The sequence below is a fragment of the Manacus vitellinus genome, unplaced genomic scaffold, assembly GCF_001715985.3.
Source record: "Manacus vitellinus isolate BGI_N305 unplaced genomic scaffold, ASM171598v3 scaffold_25_pilon, whole genome shotgun sequence".
Lineage (NCBI taxonomy): Eukaryota > Metazoa > Chordata > Aves > Passeriformes > Pipridae > Manacus > Manacus vitellinus.
In genome coordinates, this window is record NW_021939882.1 from 4,361,936 (window position 1) to 4,383,598 (window position 21,663).

Below are 21,663 nucleotides of genomic sequence, written 5' to 3' on the forward strand. Positions count from 1 at the left end.
ACACTGAAGAGCTGAAAACAAGAGAGTGCTGCTTTCATGGAGATGCTGACATTCCTCATGCCTTTCACACTGTAGCTGCAGGGCTACATGAGGCTCCTGATGTCTTTAGGGATGAAGGTTTTGCTTGCAGATGAACTTTGGTACTAATGGACTCAGTAACCGCCTATGAAATACGTAGCAGGGGCAGGATGTCAGTGAATAGTAGGGAAATGTGGATTTGTGGTCTGTACTGACACTCATGGCACTGCAACAACCAAGCACCTGCACATCACATGCTGCTATTTCTATCATGTTTCAGTGTTGGCAATGCCAGTTATACTTTCTTTTATGCCCCTGGGTTGAGAGAGGTCTAGTTATGCAAATATTGGCTACACAGTACTTTATGGCTGATGGTGAATACCTCGCTGGTGAGCTATTCATGCTCTGAATGAAGTCCTCTCCCTTGGCTTCCTGAGTTGCAGTGAGTCCAGAGAAGGTCACCAAGTTGATTAGAGGGAGGCTGTGAGGAAAGGCTGGGAGAATTGCGATTGTTCAGCCTGGAAAAGAGAAAGCTTCAGGGTGACATAACTGTGGCCTTCCAATACCTGAAGTGAGCCTGCAAGAAAGATGGAGAGAGAGTCTGTTTACAAGGACCTGGAGTGACAGGATAAGGGGCTTCCCACTGACAGAGAGTTGGTTTAGATTGGATATTAGGAAGAAATTCTTCCCTGTGAGGGTAGTGAGGCCCTGGCATAGGTTGCCCAGAGAAGCTGTGGCTGCCCCATCCCTGGAAGTGTTCAAGGCCAGGTTGGACAGGGCTTGGAGTAACCTTTTCTAGTGGAAGTTGTCCCTGCCCATGGCAGGGGGTAGAACAAGATGATCTTTAAGATCCTTTCCAACCCAAACCATTCTATAATTCCGTGATGTTATTTTGTAACCATGTGAGCAGTAATAACCAGTTCAACAAAAATGAAGCTTCAGTAAACCCACAGAACCTGTGCCAGGACCAAACGTGAATGATGCAAAACCCAAGTAAGATGAAATGCAGAGCAAAACACCCAAAAGCACAGAACCCTTATGAATGTGTTTCCTCCTTCTAGATAAAGATTATCAAGCAAGTGCCATGGCACATATAGGGAGACACCAAATGTCAGGGTCTCATGTCCAGGGGCTCTGGAGGGGCTGTCCAGAGACAATTTTGCTTCCTTCAATAACAGATAGTTCTTCTCTGCAATTATACTAAATTAAAAGTGAAGTTTGGAGATCTTGTTATTTCTGGTGTGTCTGTGATTTGGGTGCAACCTCTGGCTCAGGAAGACCTTCAGCTGCTGATTGCCAGAACTGGGAGTGCCTCTGAGGGAAGGGTTCGTGCAAGTTTTGTTCTGCTACTCCTATTATCTCTCCCTGATCATCCTCACTTGGTCACAGCTGGAGCCAGAACACTGGTCAAGCTGGACTTTTTCTCTGAGCAGTTCAGTCATTCCTGTGTTTCCCTAAGGGATGTTGAATTTCCCACAGGAGAAAATTGCTTTCTTAGTGAGACCGTACGGAGGTTGTTGGACAAGGCAGAGCCTGGGATTCTTTTCTTTTGGGACAGACTACATGTTGGGGACTAGGAGACACCATGCAGTTAAGTAGTGAGGGAGCAGAGGGCACCTCAAGGATGAAAGGTCCGTTTCTGAAAATGAGAAGCTTTTCAAGGTCCAGTGGCTTGCCCAACTATAACTATTTTATCAGCTAATGCTGAGCTTCCGTGAAGTTTTCCCCACTGACACACTTGTCCAGCTCTCTTGAATTTCTGCTCCAAGAGCTGGCAATTTTCCCCTTAGGGATGAAGAAGATCAAGAGGATCATGAAGTGGCTGCAGGAGCAACAGCTTGTTTGCAGAGGGTCTGTGGCCCAGCTGTCCTCCCACTGCTCAGCGCCCCCAGGGCAGGAAGGACAAAAACTTCTGGGATTTGTCCTCCAGTGTGTCAACAATCAAGTATTCACTTCTGCTGGTGTCAAACCTACTCAGTGGAAATTATGTCCCCATATTATGGTGGTTACCATCACAACAGATGCTGAGACCTCTCTCACTTGGCAGGTTGTCTCTAGCCCTTCATTTGATGTGTTGCAAAGTGTTTGTTCAGTGGTGAGGTGGAGACACACTGAGAGCTCCCCTGTACAAATCCCTTGGGACATCTTTAGATAAAGGGAAGCCAACTGAGCTCGGAGGGAAGGAAAAAATGATCCAGTATTGCAGTTACTGAGCTCCAAGCATGACCTTTATCCTGCTGTACATATCTGTAGAGACTTGGTGGTCAGCCCTTGGTAACTTCTGCTGTGGGAAGACTGTGAAGTGACAGCTGAATAGGATATCCCAAGGGGCAGTTTGGTGATGCTGACCTACTCCACAGGCTGAAATGGCCCATCTCTGATCTTTGTGACTGTCCTGCCACACCCACTGTTCTTCTGCTTCTTGGAAAGCAGGTACCTTGTTATGGGAGCAGGGCAGGGGAGATGACGGTTTTATTGCTTGTAATGCTGATTATTGCATCCTGCTTCACACAGTAAAACGAGTTTGCTGTTTTCCAGAGCTGCTCTGTATGCTTTTGGGTTCATGGCAGTTCAGCCTTGTCAGGTCAAAAGCAGCTGAGTGCTTACGTGCAAAACTGTTTCACAGTGTCAACACCAGCAGAAATTCAAGGAAATGGACTGGCAGCCAAGGGAGATCAATATGAACTGTGCTGCCAGAGTGGGGAAACTGCAAGAAGTGGGTTAATGTCGCATGGGGGGTGATGGACAGAGAGGCTGGAAGGCTCATGAGCTGGGGGAAATGGTGTTACAGTGTCAGGGAAGAGAGCAGGGGGATCACTTGTACTCCAGGCCTCCAGTTACAGGTGTGTTGCAATGCTGATGATGCTGATCTTGTGGATATTGGCTGACTTGGGAAAACACCCAGCAAATGATCAGAACTTGCAGTCTGGGGCTAGGCTGGACTGTGAATCGAGACATTTCTGGTGAGACTGTCTAGGTAATACGGTCATGAATATGAACCTGAGTGCATGTATATCCACTGCAGACAGCACACACATGTTGGCATTGCCTTGGTACCATTTAATGTGAACACACAAATACACTTCATATTCTGATTGTAATTAGTGAGTTCTAATTCAGATCTAAACCAAAAAACTCCCAGGACAAATTTTATTTGCACGGTCTTTCTGCTCATTTTCCTTTTAATGCCAAAACCCACTGAATACTGCCCAATCTAATCTGAAATAATAATAAAAAAATTTTTTAAAAAAGTTCTCCTTTGTCTCTGCATTATTTGGTCTCCGGGACCTACAGAAGTTTCTGCTTTAGAGATGTGAAAGAATGTCTTCCTAACATTTCCAAAGTACTTTATCCACTGCTGCACCAAAGTGGTAACGTGGCAATGAAGTGTTCTGGTTCTGTTCCCAGCAGTGACACTGTTCTTAAGCAATCTACTCAAAACTATTCTTCTGATGCAGTTCTCCCACCTGGACAATGTGTTGAGAAGGCAGGAGGCTGTGATGATGAACTGACTCTCTTCAGAGGTTTCCCTGTGGAACCAGATCCTTACATGACAGATTCCTGACGTCAGGAGGCTGTGAAAAGGCCTGGAATATCATAAAACATGGCTAACATCTTTGACAAATGGCCAGATCCTGCTGTCCTGCGCTGACACCAGCAAACAAACACAAATGCACAGGCTAATGCCTGGAAGAGCGTGTTACCCTGGGTATGGAGCAGTGCTCTCACTCTTCCTGCTGGGACTGGAATGGTGCCGAGTTGGCAGGATTTTGCTGCCTGGTTCAGCAGCTTCAAAGCCTGCTGGTATTTCCTTTGAGTCATCTGGGTAAAGAGGCTGATAAGGCTGGGCCAAGGCTCAGAGCACTGTCAGAGCCTCTCTGTGTCTGCCTGGAAGTGCAGATCCCTCCAGGGCACTGCCACTGAAGGTCCACCTGGGCGTGAGTCAGGGCTGGAGCTTCAGCTCTTCTTCCTGCTGGGTATAAACATTTGCCTATTTGTCATGGCTCCTGTTGGGAAAAGCTCTGTAGGAAAGGTCCTGCCAGCAGGAACCGGTTGAAGAACAGATCTCATACACTGGATGGGGGCAAGGATGTTCCAAGCGCCATATCTCAAAGTTTTGCAAACTTTTTCAAATCCCTCTGTGATGTTTCATGCATCAAGACCATGTTTGATGAGCCTTTCTGACCCTCTGAAGATGTAGGAGCCCTTTAAGGACTTTTAAAGACAATTTAGTTGTCCTTGTCTGAACAAGTCAATGTACATGTGCAAAACACATGGATAAAAATTTTCAGTTGCATCCCTGTGCCTAATTGTGCTCTGGTTTTGGTGGAATTTCATCTTTTTTCAGCAGGAAACATACTTTGTGCTCTGATAAATGCAGTAAGAATGGAGCCAGGACTTTCTATTTTAGCAAAGGGTTAGTTAGAAGAGATACAGGAAAGCTGGAAGAGTGACAGTCTCCAAAGGGCTCATGTAAAAAGCTGGATGGGGTCATTTCCACCAGTCACTTCCAACTTTCCCTGTGATTCCCCAAAGTTCTCCCAAGACAAACAAAACCCTGTTTGCTGAGGCTTTCCCAATTCTCCCTCTGACACCAGAGCTCTCTTTAGTGGAGACAAATTCCCCAAAGCTGTTTGCAGTAACTGCTGCCTAATGACTATCATGCTGCTGGTTCCTCACAGATTACTTCAAGATGCTGAGATCCTGCATGTCTAATCTAATTGGCTTCACTTCGGATGCCTGTGAGAGATGAAGTTGAACTAAATAAATGTAAATGAAAACAAACCTCTCATGTGCTGCTGAGGAGCCCTGCTTGTCATGTAAAGGTCAACTGCTGTCAGGCCACTGCTAAATTATAGCATTTTCTTCTCCAGTCTGGGAGAGATGCTGAACCAACAGGGCAGAGCTGCAGTTGGCAGAGGTGCAGATTAGACATGAGGCTGGAGTGGGATGTAACTTTCTCACTGCTTCAGGCCACGTGGCAGTGGGAGAAAACCTTCCTTAAGGGCACACACGGAGCATCTGGGAAATGGGATTTGCTCCGCTACCGATTTCCTGCGTGTCGCTGAGCAACTCAATCTTTCCCATATTTCATCTTCTCTTGGATTGAAAAAATAGTACTGGTACTGTTTCTCTGCTTCTGCAGGGAGCAGTAAGGACAAGGACCTTGAGAGGTGGCTTGTATGCTTTGCCCCATAGGGTCTTCTGAGTCCTGTAGATAGAAATAAATTCAAATTCACGTGTCAAATGTTTAACATTGGTGCCAAGGAAAGAGATAGAGCTTGGAGAGGTCATGACAAAATTATGTATCACATTGAACTGTGCCAGAAATTCCCTTTAGCTTTATTTCCACAGTGAGAGGCTCTGTTTACGTCAGCATGTACAGACTCTAAAGAATCTTCCGACTTTCTGCACCAGGCTGGGAAGCTTGCAACAAAATCTTGGGATGAGGCTAATATTGTCCAGTGTCTTGGCCAAATGTACTGTACAAATCTCAGAGTTTTCTGCACGTTCAAAGCATCTCCAGACTAGTCTAAAATGTCCAAAACTGAGGACATGTGGAAATGGGCAGTATGCTACGGACAATCTCCTATAATATCAGTGGAACCTCCATTCTCCATGAGGAGTTCATAGTGTATTCCCAGATATTGCCAACAAATACCAGAGGGGAAAACCTCCAGAAGCTCCTTGTTCGTGGTTTCAGTCTTAATAACCCTGTTGTAGTTGCTGTCATAAGCACTGATCCCTGTTCTCACCCTTCCTTAGTCTGGTAGAAGAAAAGCAGAAATATGATATGTAAAGGTCCTTGACACTGAACTGACACTTTATTTTCTTACAATCTGAGTAGTTACAAAGTGTTATGTTGCTAATCTTCTGATCTTCCTTCAGTTGAAAAGAAACTTGTCAGCAGAAAGAATATTCTCTGGAGGCACATAAAGAAGGATGTCAAAGAGGCATTCACGTAGGTGAATAAACTTTTACCTCCACAGACAATATCTAAGTTTTTTCATGTGCACTGCACACCTGAAACAGGAGAAAACTATCTTTTTTGTCTGTGCTTTGTTCACGAAGTTGCTTCCATCTCCTTTAAAATGGGCTTTGGGCAGAGGAGGTGAGCACTAATAATCTTCATCCACTTGTTAGTCAGACATGGTCTTATCAGAACCAGGCATCAGTAAACGCTTCTTAATCTTGCCTTTACATGGAAAATTAACCTATTCTTGCCATCTAGAATAGACTTATTTTAGTGCTGCAGTTTTAACCTTTCTCTGGTTTGTGTTTAAAGCAGGAAGCATCCAGTTTTTATGGATTTACCTTTCAGATTATGAAATATTACTCCTGGCTCTTAGAAACCCATTCAGTTTTGCTTTTCCTGCTGCAAACAAGAACTGATATCATCCCTACCATAATTGAGGGGGTTTTTTTCTTTTACATTAAGTGCTTCATCTTCTGGAAAAGTAAAGACACATCTGAAAGGTCCTTCCCTTACATTTCTCAATGCACAGCTGTCCTCATTACCTGTAACCACAGAGCCCAGTTAGCATTTCCATGTGATACTCCAAGTTATAACTCTCAAATATGGTAATATTTAAAATGCAAGGAGCAATTTCTCAGTACACTGCACAGCCACAAACTCATTTCAGTGCTTACAAATGCACTTCACTGGATGCAGAATATAGATTTCATGTTGTTTTCTTATTAAAACAGTTTTGGACTCTTGACCTTAATACCCTATATGGTCAGATATGAAGACAATTCACTACTAGGAGCACTGCCAGCTGATGTCCTAATCATTCCTCTGTTGCAGTGTATTCCATCCCTTGAAGATGGAGTACAGTATGGAAATCCAAAAGGATGAGTTGAATTTCAGTACCTCTACCCTGAGGACTTTCAAAATCCAGCTCTGAATTTTTCTGAGTGTAGAGCCAAGTAGAGCTCCACTGTGATGTGGGATTTTAAGAATATCCCTTGGAGACTAACTAGAAAGATATCTTTTCATGCTGTATGACAGGAATAATAATTTAGGTGCTCACTGGGCACTAAGATATTAAACTAATTATTAGACAACCCTGGCTTGTCAACAATGCAAAAATTTCCTCTAATTGCACATTTCTTCTTTCCTCTCATTCCACCTTTTCCTCTGCCTGCATCCATGGGGACATTTATTCCCCCACTTCCACCCCTGTGTGCTCATGTTCCCTCCATTCCACTCCATCACAGTGTGCAGGAAAATGAACCTTTAATCTGAGAGGAAGAAACTCCTTCCAAAACAATAGGGGAAGAAGTGTTCCTATCGTGGAAGTAGGTGAAAACATTTCTTCAGCAGCCATTTAGTTTCTTTCCTCTTTCATTGTCTACTCCACGAGCATGTTTTAAAATTAACTACAATATTCAGTAGCCAGTTGACAGCATGTCAGCAAGACTCCAGAAGGGACTCAGTAGAGAGTCTCTGGTCCATGCTAAGGCCAGTTTTACAAGGGCTTCCCTTCTCTCCTGAAGCACTGCAGGGATAATAAAAGATCTTTCCTCCCTACACTGTTCCTACAGACAGTGCATTAAAATTTTACTTCACATCAGCAGTTCTGAGTCATCTCCACGCACAGAGGCTTTCCTTGTTGTGTGGAGGAGGTTCATTAACACACACAGCAGCTACTCCTATGCAGCCACCCAGGCTGAGGTGCTTAACACCCTCAACCATTCCATTTGCCTCTTCAGATCAAATGACTGGAGCTCTACGTTAATGCTCACCCTCAGGTGGATTTCTCATTTTCTTAAATCTTGCCTCTTTACACTCCAGATCCTGGATGCTCCAAAAGCCATTGCTTCCAAGAAAGGCCCTTTATGGTACCTGACTGCCCTTTTTAGTTCTTTGATGTCCTGAACTATAAGAGCAAAATGGGTTTTAGTCAATATCTCACAGCATGGGGCAAAAAGAGGTGCAGAGACCAGATGCAAAGGGGTGACGTTAATTTGGGTTCAGGCAGATACATATTTGCTTACAATAAGGCATTAGATGCGAAGAAGTGGATGAGTGAACCAGGAAAGCCCAGAACATGCAGAGAATCCACTGCCTAGAAGGCAGCTTTTGAGACCACTGGAATGGGATTTCTCCCATTCCCCTGCTGCATAAAGGATGGCAGAGGTTCCTTCCAGTCCTTTTCCTGCTCCTGCCCCATAGCTCTCCCAGCTCCCTGGCTGTGTTAGCCTGTGCATCCATATCATCTGTAAAGTAACCACTGGTGGCACAAGAGCAGGAAACTGGGGATTAATGGGAACATTTCCTGTCAAGGGGATAACCAAGTGCACATGGCACAGAGAACCCTCCTGCAGCCGGAGCTGCTAATGAGATGTTTCCCCTGTGGTTGTTGAAGGGCTCATAACCAAGTTCCTGTCCTATTCTGTTTCCCAGCACTGGTTATGATGTCTATCTCACAGAGGGAATTGCTTACATTAAGCACTGAGATGTGAAGAAGTGTATGAGTAAACTGGAAAAGTCCAGAACATGCAGGGAACTCCCTGCTTACAAGGCAGCTTTTGAGACCACCAGGATTTTAACTGTTCCTCTGCTACATAAAGGATGGTAGAGATGCTTTATAGTTATAACTGCTTTATATATATATTTATGTCTGTACATCCTTTATACCAGGAATATTTTGTTTCTTGCCCTCCCCGGTGGCTGCCATTTTCACTCTGGGCACTGAGCATGTTGAGTCCCCCCCTCCAGACCCTGCACAAATTCTGAAGTATTTGAGCTTCAGAGAAATAGTGACAAGGCACGAAAGAGCCAGGAGCTGGGTCTCACAGGGCTGAGCCAGATGCCTTCATTCCTCCCCACACATCAAAGCTCCTGTGAACTGTCTCCCACATCTCCCACAAAAACTGCTGACTTCATTCAAAATTACAATAATAACATAGACTATGATGATTGTTTAATTAATGAGCTTTAAATCTCTGGGGGAAAAGAAAGGATCGGTGTCTTGGCTGGTGACAGGAGTGATGGAGCCAGGGCCCATGACCTCCTGGTCCCACACTTGGTCTGAAGGAGGAGGTTGTTATCCTTGGCACCAGAGGCCAGTGAGACACAGCCACTCTGTGTGCTCTGAGCTGCTTTACCTGCTCCAATAAACCATCCACATCCACCCTGGTTGGGAAATGCCACTGCTGAACCCAAGTTGCTAGCAGGTAAAGGACAGGAGCGCTGTTTGTTTTAGTTCAGCTTGTTCAAAGCCTTATAATTGCTTTTCATATGGTTATATTCATTATTATTTATTTTGGACTTCAAGCAGGATTTTCCCTTTTAAAACTGCACCCACTTGAACTCAGCAGCTGCTTTAACTCATGCAATAGGAATGAACTGATATTTACAAGGAAAGGGAATGCATACCTTCCTATTAGATGTTTCTTTTTACTAGGGTCTATCAACCACAGTCTATCAACTGCCCTAAACCTCTAAATCTGGAAAGGAACACAGCATTTATAGAACCCAAAAAAATAATGTACCTTTCCATGAACTTCATGTGTGCTGCTCTTCTGTGGCTGGGCAGCAGAGCTGCCAGGCACAGGCAAGAGCCTTCAACTCCTGACTCAGAGGGATCTGGTAATGTTGGGAAGAAGAGCTCAGAGTGATTTTCAGGATAACAAGCACCTCAGGAGAGGAGTCCAGGTGGGCTCCTAGAAACCCCATGGATGAAACTGAGGTGGCCTAGAGTGAAGAATTCTGCCTCATGACAGGGTAATGGCATTTCTGTCTCTTCCCCTCCCTAATTCTCTACCTATGTTTACATCTATCTTTGCATTTTGGAAATGCAGGATCTCCTTCGTTGCCCCACCTGCTCCTCCAGGTCTCTGGGACACCTTTCCCTACTTTCCACTTCCATCAGAAGGTTGGTTACACAAGGGATTATGAAACCAAATGGCTTTGACCTTTGAAGTGGGAAATCAATGGCTGGGCAGGGCTCAGTTCACTACAGAAATATTTATAGGCACACCAGGAACGTTGTATTAATTTCTTTCATTCTGGGCAGAAGGCAGGGAGCCAGCACGTGTTATGCTCCACTCACACATTAAGATCTTGGTTTACCTGCCCTGGCCTTCTGCTGTGCCCTGAGGAGCAGCTCAGCTGCAGTGTGGAAATCAGAGATTTTTTGGGGAAAGAAGTTTCTAGAACTGGAAACCCAAGTGCAGAAAACTCCTCCCAGGGCCCTCTAGTGTCCCCAGGGACTCAAAGAGCTGGACACAGGTGACTGTGCAAGAGGAGTGCAGGCAGAGGGATTGGTTTCCTGGAGAAATTCTCTGCTTTCTGTGCTGACTGCCAGGGCTGGACCATCGCTGCACCAGCATCTCCAGGGATGCAATCAAAAAGTCCTCACACATCAGGCACGTGTGTGGGGGGGGAGGGTTGAGGCAAAAAGCTGAGCCTTTGATACTTTGCTGGTGAACTGAGGGAGAGCATTCCTGTTCTCTGGAGAACAGGGAAGAATTCTGGAGGATACAAGGTTCTCAAAATGTTGAGTCTGTGCCTCCATTGAAAAGATTACTAGCGAGAGCAGGATAGAAAAGCCAGGCTTGCAGGTTCTCTGTTTATCTGGTCAGACATGCAACCATTTTTTATCCCAAGAGTTCTGCCATGAGCTGGCGGAAGGGGTGAATTTGAGCTTGCCAAGGTTAATTTTAGTAAGAGACAGCCTTACACCGCTTCCCTCAGGGCTAGCAACACACAAAAAAAATTAAAAATAAAATCAACCACAGATTAAAATCAACCAATTACCATACCATAGTAAATAAAAATAGTAGCCAGAGATGTAATCGCGCGTGCTATTAAAACGCAGTAACATACAAAGCATCATTCACAGATACCATCTCCGAGGTGAATGCCACATACAATAGCCCATCTAAAAGCAATTACTGACATTGTTTAAGGAGTTAAACACTGTTTGTCTGACATTCCAACGCAGTCTAGGGTGGGTAAAGAGCCTGGATGGTGAGGAAACACAGTGCCTTTCATTTTCATGGGTTTCCCTGCATTTAGCCCGAGTTCTAAAGAGCAGAAGAAATGAGAATGGTGTAGAGTTGGTGGGATACCCGATAAGAACTGGAAATGTGCTGCACAGTTCTCCCCGAGGGGGCATAATTTAAACAGGGTTCACGTCAGAATGTCGGGATCAGGCTGAGAGGGGGCAAACGATGTGTGAACTATGGAGACTGAATTCTGCCTGTTTTACACCTCACCTCGATACCTTAGTGCTTACTACCCATCTTGAGACTAGACACGGTCCTCCATTAGGAATATTGACTGATGGTAACCAGTTTGCATGTTCTGGAGGTGTTTTTGTCCAGGACTCTCAGTTTAATCATTTTCCTAAAACACATACACTTCTAAACGATCTTTCTGCCCCTCAAACCTCCCATAACACAACTACTGACTTTCTTTCAGGACATCGATTCACTTCAAGGCTAAGAGCAAAATCTCTATGACAATTACCATTGCAAATGTCCATTTTCTGTGTAAAACAGGAAGACTGATGGCTACAGTCAGGCTGAAGCATCACGAAGAAATGAGACAAGCCTGACTTAACCTAAGCCACTTTTGAATTGTGATTGTCTTTTTCCAGCAATGTATTTAGGGTAAGGATGAGTGGCCCTATATGTTGTAACCACAAAGAACAACAAATATTTTAGCATTATCCTGTGAAGTTTGCTCAAAAAAACCTGACAGACATTACTGGATGTCCTCTTTAAGTATCTGGAGAAATAAGGATTAATTGATTCTGACTTAGTATGGGAAAACAGAAAATTAAAGATACAAGGACTGCAAAGGTCCATGTGATCTAGGAAGCAAATGCCAAGCACTGGAGTATTTTCTCCATGTGCATATTGACACTCCAGCCCTGGAGCCACCAATGCACTCACTCAAGGGCTCAGACCTTGCTGCTTTGCAGGGATTGCACTGCACATGTTGGTGTAGCTGCTTTTCAACCATGCCAAGGGCCATGCCCAGTGGAAATGGTGATTGAAAAAAATTAACCCCACCCCTGGGTTTGGTCCAGATGAAGCACATCCCTGCAGCACCCACCACAGCCATGTCACCCAGCAGCAAATCCTCCTCCAACTCTCAAACCATCTCTTGGAACTGAGGGAAAACTTGCTCTGAGCAGCCGCCACACAAGCTATTTTGGGTTTGATATGCGGCAGATTTGATAAGAAAGCTCTCAGGAAAAAACAAATTTCCTCTTGGACTCGGTAGAACTGGGCACATATTCCGGCACATAGAGTTCCTTTTCCTATAAGCTCATGAAGTAGCCTTCTAAAATTAGGAATGAGGTGGAGGACTGTCCCCACTGCAAATAGGGATCTGTATCCTCAAGAGCAGGTCAGTAGACCCTCATTGATGGAGAAGTGGAGAGCACAAAACACTCTGTGCTTCTCATGTTCTTCCCTGGTGTGCCTCCTTTATCCATACCTATTATTTACACAAGTCAGAGCTTTACACTGGATCTGTCACAAATTGCCTCCTGCCTAAATGATACTGAGCATGATCTGAGGACCTCAGGACACCTTGCAAGAACAAAGGCAGGGAAGAGGTTATAAATTAAAAGGCACCTTTAGTTTGGCCACAACTCAGTGCATTTGTCTTTGAATCAGACTTTGCCTCACACTATGAGTATGCAGTTCAGTGTGACTCCAGCCCAGGGTCCCATGAAATCATGGCTACATTTGTGCCTTATCAGCTCTGTGGCCCCAGGCATCCATTGCACCTGACTAGTGTCCCCTCTGATCTGCTGGGTGGGGGTAATGGAGCAGAAGACACCTCTGTGCTGAAGTCTGGAGCACTCAAAAATTCCCCTGCTTCAGCCTCACACCTCGGCTCTGCACCATGCGAGGAAACAAGATCCTGGGGAGAGGACAAGAAAAGACTGCTGGGCTCAGAGGTCATTGCCAGGGATAAACCAAGAGGGAGGTGTGGGTTAGAGACAGTGATCTCCTCTGCTTGTGAAAACAATGTTCCATTATGGGAAAAACAGTAATAAGAAGAAAAAGGTCTTGATGGGAATCTTTTTATCGCTGGCTGTTATTCCGATGCTCTCTTCTGTTTCCTCTGCTGCCCCCATGTTGTGTCATTTTGTAACCTGTATTCACCATCAGTGTTGATTTACAGGAGAGCAGTTCACTATTTGGCCCAGAGACAATGAATCTCTGGTGTTCAGCTGTTCCAGCCAGTGTCATGTTCCATATAAAGTGCCTCAGTTTTCGCCGGGGTCATTGCTCATGTTCAGCAGTTTCCTTTTCCCTCGGTCTAGTCTGAAAAAAACCCTGCCTGCCTCCCTACAAGTGCTGGTACTCCAGAGGTTAATAGCTGTGATCTCCCACACTCAGCAGGTGCTCTGGGAGATGTACAGAGAGGACCAGAGCATCCTCCTGCCTTGGTGCAGGGGGTTCTTCCTTGCTCACTTTCCCTTCCCACTTTCACAGCACCCTCACAAGGGATGATGGAGGGACGGTTACATCTGTGGAAGCGTTAGGGATGCTCCTGACAGGTGTTGTCTCAGGCATTTCACACCTACCTGCAGCCCTCAGAGTGGAGGAGATCCTCTTCACTGTCCCTTCCCCTGTAGGGGCACAGTATGGGCACAGTCCCTGGGGGTGAATGCCCGAGGGTAGAGGTGGCAGCATCTCCCTCTTCAAAAGAGTCAGGAGTGTTTCTGTCCCTTCTGCTGTCCTTCCTGATTCAGGTGAGTGTCAAAGAGAGCCCTGGACTACTCCTTACTGCTGTGGGTTCCTGGAGCAAAAAGACACCTCGGGACTCCTACCTGATCGTGCAAAGAGCCCTAGGAGAGAAATGAGCAAAAAACACCCCCCCACTTTATCACTCAAACCCTAATTTCTGATTGCACCATTGCTCCAAAAAAGCACAAAGGAGAGACTATCGAGGAGCTGTGAGTCAGAGGTGGCTCCCTCTCATGGCTTAGAAAGTAAAAGAGGAAAAGAAATCGGGAGCCAGGAGCTTGCACTCTGCTGCCACAGCTAAAATGCCCAGAGCCCCCTGACCTCTGCCAGGCTGTTCTGAAGCAGCATGAGGAAGCCAAAAGAATCATAGAATCACAGAATAGTTTGGAAGGGATATTAAAGATCATCTCGTTCCACTCCCCTGCCATGGGCAGGGACACCTTCCACTAGCCCAGGTTGCTCCAAGCCCCATTCAACCTGGCCTTGAACACTCCCAGGGATAGTGCAGCCACAGGTTCTCTAAGCAACTATGCTGGGGCCTCATCACCCCCACAGGGAAGAATTTTTTCTGATATCTAATCTAAACCTACTCTTTCAGTTTAAAGCCATTCCCCCTTGTCCTGTCACTCCAGATCCGTGTAAATAGTCTCCATCTTCTTTGTGGGCTCCACTCAGGCACTGGAAGGCTGCAGTTAAGTCACCAGGGGAAGGCAGAGGTGATCCACAGAAAGTGTTCTTGTCTCTCCTCCTGTGGGCTGCTGAGCTGCCCCAGCACTGCTGAGTGCTGACAGCCACAGCTACACACAGGCAAAGGAATGCAGCAGTAAAAAGGGGGAAAATAGAGTGAATCCCCTCTAAGCAGGCAGTGCCAGGCTGTCTGAAGAGTGCCCAGGGTGGCTCAAACCAGGGTGGGCAGCAGCCCACCTGCAGCAGGGGCTGGTGCGAGTCAGGCCACAGGACGAGGGGCCTTTCCCTCCTTCAGGCTGCTGCTGACACCTTACGACCATCCCCACAGTGACACACCAGACAAACACTCTGAGTTATCAGTTCTCTGCAAGGAATTTTACGAATTCCTGTCCTGCCAAACACTGTGTTGGAGACTGTCACTTCCGAGCGCTTGCCAAGAGCCCGGTCTGGCCAGCTGCTTAATATCAGAGTGCTTTGTGCTTTTCAGTTTGTGATAAGCATCTGGGCAGGCGGGGTTAAGGGCAGCATCCTGCTAGTCACAGTCCTCGGGAAGGTCTTCCATGCCCAAAAGCCTGGCTGTTTTTTCCAATTATGTCAGCTGGGCTAATAAAAGTGATTACCTCCTTCTACCAACCCTGCTTTCTCATTGATCCCACAGGCTGTTCTTCAAATGTCACTCAGTGAGGAGGGAGCACACATCCAATTATGAAAAGTGAAAAGATCAGTGTGATGACAAAGCAGCAGGGTCAGTGGTGCAGATGTGCTGAAAATGCTGAAAAGTTAAGAACTACTCAAAAGCACAGATAGTCATGCAAACCCCAAAAGCAACTCAGACTTCCGGTGATGAAATTTGTTTTCATGTGTGGCAAATTCCTGCCTTTATTTTGAATCTGTGGCCACTCGTCCCACTTGTTGTGGGCAGAAATCAGCTCAAGACATGGGCCCACCCCAACACACCTCACATAGGTGAGAAAGAACTGCCAACACGTGCAAGAGCTTCAAAATCAAGGAAGAAAGATCAGCCTTTCTCCTCTTACTCCACCACAGCCTGTTAACCAGAGGTTGAGGTTTCTTTTGATACAGTACAACAAAGAAAATATATTTAGCTGTAAACTGAGCTGGCTGATTTCTGCACCCTGGGCCACAAAAACTGCCAGAGTCCTTCAGAGCTTCTGGAGAGAGATGCAGGACTGTTACCAGAGACCTGCAGGACATAGAGATGCCTTCGGTAAAGCACCTGTTATGAAGCAGAGAACTCAGTTTTAATTCTTCCAAAGCTGGTTTTTCCCACCAGGTCCCCAAACCTGCTTCTCCTCCTGTCAGGACTCAGGATGAATATATGTATGTCTGTTAGGATAGGGGACCTAATGCTTTCTGGATGCTTTGATTTGGTGTCTGAGTATTCCCATTTGTTAGGCTAACCCACAGAAACAGCACAGCAAACTCACTGGGTCACTACCAGACACTTACCTCGAGTGCTTTCTATAGCTTTCAGGTCAGTTATTAAAATAGAAGGGGGAACAGGGAGCTGAGGATGATGTCTAATTCCCAAACCTTCTGCTTTTCCTTCCCCGTTCTGCTCCACACTCTCACTATTGCATCTCATCTGCACCTCTGCTTTTCCAGCAGCTTCTTGGCATGCTACCCCTGAAAGGTGAATGCTGATGGCCCTGAGCAGAGTGTGTAGAGACCTGTGTTCACCAGAGCTGAGAATGGATATGACACCCAGCAAGTGCTCTCAGAGCCTGTGTCTGCCTCTGGGCCACACACTCAGCTGGTGTGAGGTCTGTGAAAGTCAGTGGAGTTCTACAGACTAACACCAGTGGGTTACAGTTGTACCTGTTGGTGTGTGGGGGAGAGGACAGCCCTATTTATCTTATTTATCCTTTGGGTAGAGAAAGCTCCTGGTAATTAGCTCAGGTCATTTGCACCAAACCAGTGGCTCTTCTCAGTGTTTTCCCAAAGGCTGCAGATATCTGCAGTGGGAAGGGGTGCCCTGTGGATCCTCTGTTCAAGTCTCTGCCTTTTTAAAACCCCTGAAATGGTGGATGCAATATTAGTGTGTGGAAAGTGCGGGAAACCACTTGTTCAGGAAGGTCCCTGCCTAGACAGACACCTCATGCCACTGAAACTGCCTTTCATTTCCTGATTCCAGTACCTCATTTGCCCCTCTGTCTTAAAACACAAAACTTCCTCTCTGTACATGCAGCTCTTCTCTATAAATATCCCCAGTGCAGTTGGGGCTGGCAGGGTGAAGGCTGCTCCCCAGTGCAGCCCCACTGCCACAGCTGGCACCTGGCCCTTGGCACCATGGTACCACCTTACCATGAGGGAAAAATGAGGTAGAATCATGAAAACCCATCAGACCCCGGCAGCTGATGTGTTTCAAATAGAATTCTACATTGGTAAGTATTTAATTTGAAGGCAGGAGTCTGCCACTGCCTGTGCCATGAGAGGGTCACAGTTCTGTACCCAATGAGGCACTGACCTGCAGCTGCTGCTGGTGCAGATGGTGGCATTGGGGTAGATCTGGGCAAAAGCAGTTCTTTCTTTACTACCTTTCCATGGCACAGGGCAATTCTAGAACTACAGGTTTCAGGCTTTGCTGTCTACTCCACAAGCATCCCAGGCCCAGCAGGCAGCATGATTTGTCTCTGGGAGGGCAGCACAAAGCTGGGCAGTGCCACTTCAGAGCCACAGGCAGAAATGAAACTCCAGTGGTGGTGTTATCTCCCATTAGGCTAAAAGGAAGTTTTAAGGATTCCTTAGTCCTTACTTAGTAAATTTGTTTGTTTTGGAGGGAAATACTTGTGATAGAGTCTGGGTCTGACCACATGCCTGGCTGCAGCAGTCACACAGCTCCCTGCCTTGTCAGTGCCCCCAGGACAGTTGAGGGGTGTTTGTGCCTTTGATCAGCTCTGGGGTTTTGGGGGCTGGGTGGTGACTCCTGCACTTGGATGCACCCCACCATCCTGAGTGCCAGCTGGGGTGCTGAGCTGGGGGTGAAGCTGCAGTAACAGTGCTGTGCTGGGGGCTGTCAGGGATGGGGACACGGGTGACAACCTGGCATGAGGTGTTACTAGTGAAGATGGGGGTTCTTGGAAAGCAAACTCCAGTGCCCAACCAAGGACAAAGCCTCCATGAGCTTCAGCATCCTCAGGATTTTCCTGGTGCTGTGTGTCCTGGTGACACCACAGGAGCATGCAGAGTGTGTGGGTGGGGTGAGAGGTGTGGGGACACTTTGGGGCAGGGAGTGTGGGGGCATTTGTGGTGCAGGGGTTGCAGGGACACTGCTGAGGTAGGGAGTGATTGCTTGGCAGTGTAGGTGGGAGGCACGGGGACAGTGCACAGCAGGCTGCACGTGGGGGTGCCTGGGGGACACGCGTGGGCGGGGGAGAGCGTGAGGACACCGCGAGGGGAGGGATCACACCTGGAGCAAGGGGGAGCCCAACGGTTGCGGGCAAGCAGCGAGAGGCGCGTACAGCCGCGGGGATGCAGCACGACGTGGTCGAGGGAGCGATGAAACACGCGATGGGGCAGACGGAGGGGGAGCTCAGGGGGTGCGGGGGGGGGCTCGGTGCGGGTGCCGGCTTGCATGGCTGCGGCGGGCTTGATGTCACGGGCGGTGTCACCTTTATAAGCTCCGCGGCGACCGAAACGGGCCTGGGAGAACGGGAGGGCCGGCGGATTGCCGCGCGCGGACGGACCGGGACGGGACGGGGACGGGAACGGGACGGGACGGACGGGACGGGACGGGACGAGGCAGACAGGACAGGACGGGACGGGAGCGGTCCCAGGTTCGCACGGCGGGAGCGTCCCCGCACCTGCTATCCCGTATGCGCTGCGCCCAGAGCAGCGCTGCCGCTGCGGAGCCCTAAGCAAAGCCGAGCCCCCCCCCCCCGCCCCCCGGGGGCTGCTGGCGGGCCATGGCGGTGGCAACGGCACCGAGCTGCCCGGCGGCAACGTCAGCGCCAACCAGAGCGCCGCCGACCCCACGGTGTCGCGGGACGTGTGGATGGTGGGCATGGGGATCCTCATGTCTCTGATCGTGCTGGCCACCGTCTTCGGCAACGTGCTGGTGATCACTGCCATCGCCCGGTTCCAGCGCCTGCAGACTGTCACCAACTACTTCATCACCTCACTGGCCTGCGCTGACCTGGTGATGGGGCTGGCCGTGGTGCCCTTCGGCGCCTGCCACATCATCATGGAGATGTGGCAGTTTGGGAACTTCTGGTGTGAGTTCTGGACCTCCTTGGATGTGCTCTGTGTCACGGCCAGCATTGAGACCCTCTGTGTCATTGCTGTGGACCGGTACTTCGCCATCACTTCCCCTTTCAAGTACCAGAGCCTGCTGACTAAGAGCAAGGCGCGCATGGTTGTCCTCATCGTGTGGGTGGTCTCAGTCCTCACCTCCTTCTTGCCCATCCAAATGCACTGGTACCGGGCAGACCATGCAGAGGCCATCCGGTGCTATGAGGAGGACACATGTTGTGACTTTTTCACCAACCAAGCCTATGCCATTGCCTCCTCCATCATCTCCTTCTACGTGCCACTCATCATCATGGTATTCGTGTATGCCAGGGTCTTCCAGGTGGCCAAGAAGCAGTTGCAGAAGATAGACAGGAGCGAGGGGAGGTTTCACACCCAGAACAAGGAGCAGGAGCAGAAAGGGGGAGCTGGGTACCGCCGTGCCTCCAAGTTCTTGAAGGAGCACAAGGCCCTCAAGACCTTGGGCATCATCATGGGCACCTTCACACTGTGCTGGCTGCCATTCTTCATTGTCAACATCGTGCACGTCATCCAGGACAACATCATTCCCAAGTACGTGTACATCCTCTTGAACTGGCTGGGCTATGTCAACTCTGCCTTCAACCCTTTGATCTACTGCCGGAGCCCGGACTTCAGGTACGCCTTCCAGGAGCTCCTGTGCTTCCGCAGGTCTGCCCTGAAGATGTATGCCAACGGCTACTCCAACAGCAACGGCAGGGGCGACTACAATGAGGAGGAAAACGGCTACCCCCTGGCACCGGATAAAACCTGCGACTTGCTCTGTGAAGAGGGTTCCTTCCCTCACCCTGAGGACTTTTTGCACTGCAAAGGTACTGTGCCTAGCGGGTAGGGTACTGTGGGCTCTGATGTGGCACACAGTGGTTGTACAGAGGAGTCTTTCTAAGGAAAATGAACTTCCTCCCTTAATAATAATAGTGATCCTCTTCTAGAGCGCCCCTAAAATCTAATGGCTGCGAGAAACCCCAAACTCAAGCCTTATGCAAGTGGGGGCTGGCTCCGGCTAGGGCAGGTGGGCTGCTGGCAGCCTCCCTGGTTAGGGGCACGACCGAGGGTCCCTTAAGTGGGGTCAGGGGAATTTGAGGCTGTGCAGGATGCACGTCCTCGGAAGGAGTTTATGGCCGCGGCCGGTGTTGAACTACCTCATGACCTTGCTGTGAGCAGCCGATGGCTGCTGCGGGAGAGCCGTGCGGGGCGGCGGGAGCAGGGCTGGGGCTGGACCCCCCCTGCCCCGGCGGCAGCCCCGCAGAGGAGCCGGGCGCCTCGCGGGACTCCTCCTGATTCTCTTCTCTTAACCGAGTCGGTGGCCGTGGGAAGCCCCCCCCGGCCAGGTGGGCATCTCGGGCGGTGGTGCCAGTGCTGTTCAGCCCGGGGGACTGTGCGGAGGTGGCACTCTGCGGCAAAATAGCGGGGAAGGGATGCTGGGAGTGGGGCTGAGCGCGGGTCGCAGGGCTGGGTCACGGCCGCGGCTGTGGTCGGCAGCGGGACAGTTTTATTCGCCCAGAAACTGCGAATGCTTTTTTTGCCAAGCGCTATAGGACTTTCTGCTGAAATAATAATAGGAATAAATGGACTATTTGCCTAAAATGTGAGCCTGTGACTGTGGGACTCAGGAATGTTATACTGGGAAGTCGGGTGACATGCTGCTGCAACCACAAACCATCGTTCTGCATCCAACCAAAAGCTTTTAAAGCACCCAGTTTGTTTAACTACAAGTCTCATATGACAGTGAGCCCGAAGGGAGGGGAGGAGGGTTTTTATTTTCCATGGCATCCAGCTCAGCTCCGACCGTGGGACTGCTGCAGGTCTGTTGGGTTGGTTGTGGAGGTTTTTTACCCCGTGTAACAGGCAGTGCCTCGGTGTCCCCGCGCTGCGGAGCTGGCGGCGGGCGGGCAGGGCTGGCGGGGCACGGCAGACACGGGCGGGCAGGTTTGGGCGGCAGGACAGGACCGCACTGCTATCGAGGGCTGGCTCTCTGGGAGTCCCTAGCTGGAGGAAAGCAGCAGTTTGGGCTGGGGAAGGGGGGAATGGAGCTCCCCCCCATCTGCAATCGCGGTGCTGTGTGACAGGCTGGACCCGCGGGCCGGGAGGTTGTGCAAGCGCGGGGTCCTTTTAGAAACACTCGGGAGAGGTGCAAGGAAACGGTGCCCACGGGTCCTGCCGGCGCTCCGTGGGACCGTGGTGTCCCGCGGGGGAACGCTCGGGCACCCCCCGTGCCTGGATCCCCCGCATTTCCACGCGCTTTCCCCGCACTACGGGGGTGTTCGTTGCGTTGCTACTTGGGCCGTGCCGTGGGTCTGGGTGTCTCTGGGTCCATGGCAGAACTAGCTTTGCAAACGCAGTGGGGTGACCAGCCCGGAGCTGAGACCCCCCAGGCTGGTACCCCCCGGTGCAGAAGGCAGAGGGGCTTTGGAGCAGCGCTGTGCGCTGTCCTGGGGAGGCTGGAGGCTGGGAGGGGGGTGGAGCAGGGTTTCTGGTTACCGACACCTTTTTGCAGTCCCCGTGTGGCCTTGGCTCTCTTGGCTGCTCTGAGAAGGACTTGCCCCAAGCACTGGTGCTGTCAGGGGCGACCCCAGGGAATGCTGGAGGGGAATCCCACCCCCCCTCCCCGAACGGCAGGGAGCAGGAGGGGGTGTCATTACTGATGGTCTCTGATGCTGCTGCAAGGTGTGGGGACAAGCTCCATGAGCTCTCACATCCCTCATGGTAAAACCCCACCTGGCTTGTACGGGGCTGGGGTCTGGAAACTCCTAGTGCTCCCTTCTTTTTTTTCCCAGAGTGGTACTGATCCTGCTTGAAACGGGTGTTAGGAAGGAGGAACAGTTGTAAAAGCCCTCTTCTCCTCTGACTCATCTCCACTTGCTGCCTTTGCAGCTCAGCACTACAGCAGAGGCAGGGAATTTGGCCGAGTCCTTCCCTCCTGCCTCTCTGCTTTGTTGCCTGCAC

At 49.2% G+C, this 21,663-nt stretch overlaps 1 protein-coding gene across 1 annotated transcript in view; it reads left to right on the forward strand.

The window, feature by feature from the left end:
* ADRB2 (adrenoceptor beta 2) overlaps positions 1-21,663 on the forward strand; it is a 122,340-nt gene that overhangs the window by 71,529 nt on the left and 29,148 nt on the right. Inside the window, exon 2 of the mRNA XM_008931849.4 lies at positions 18,072-19,529. Within this exon, the coding sequence (XP_008930097.3) occupies positions 18,072-19,529 (1,458 nt within the window). The remainder of the gene's footprint in view (positions 1-18,071; positions 19,530-21,663) is intronic.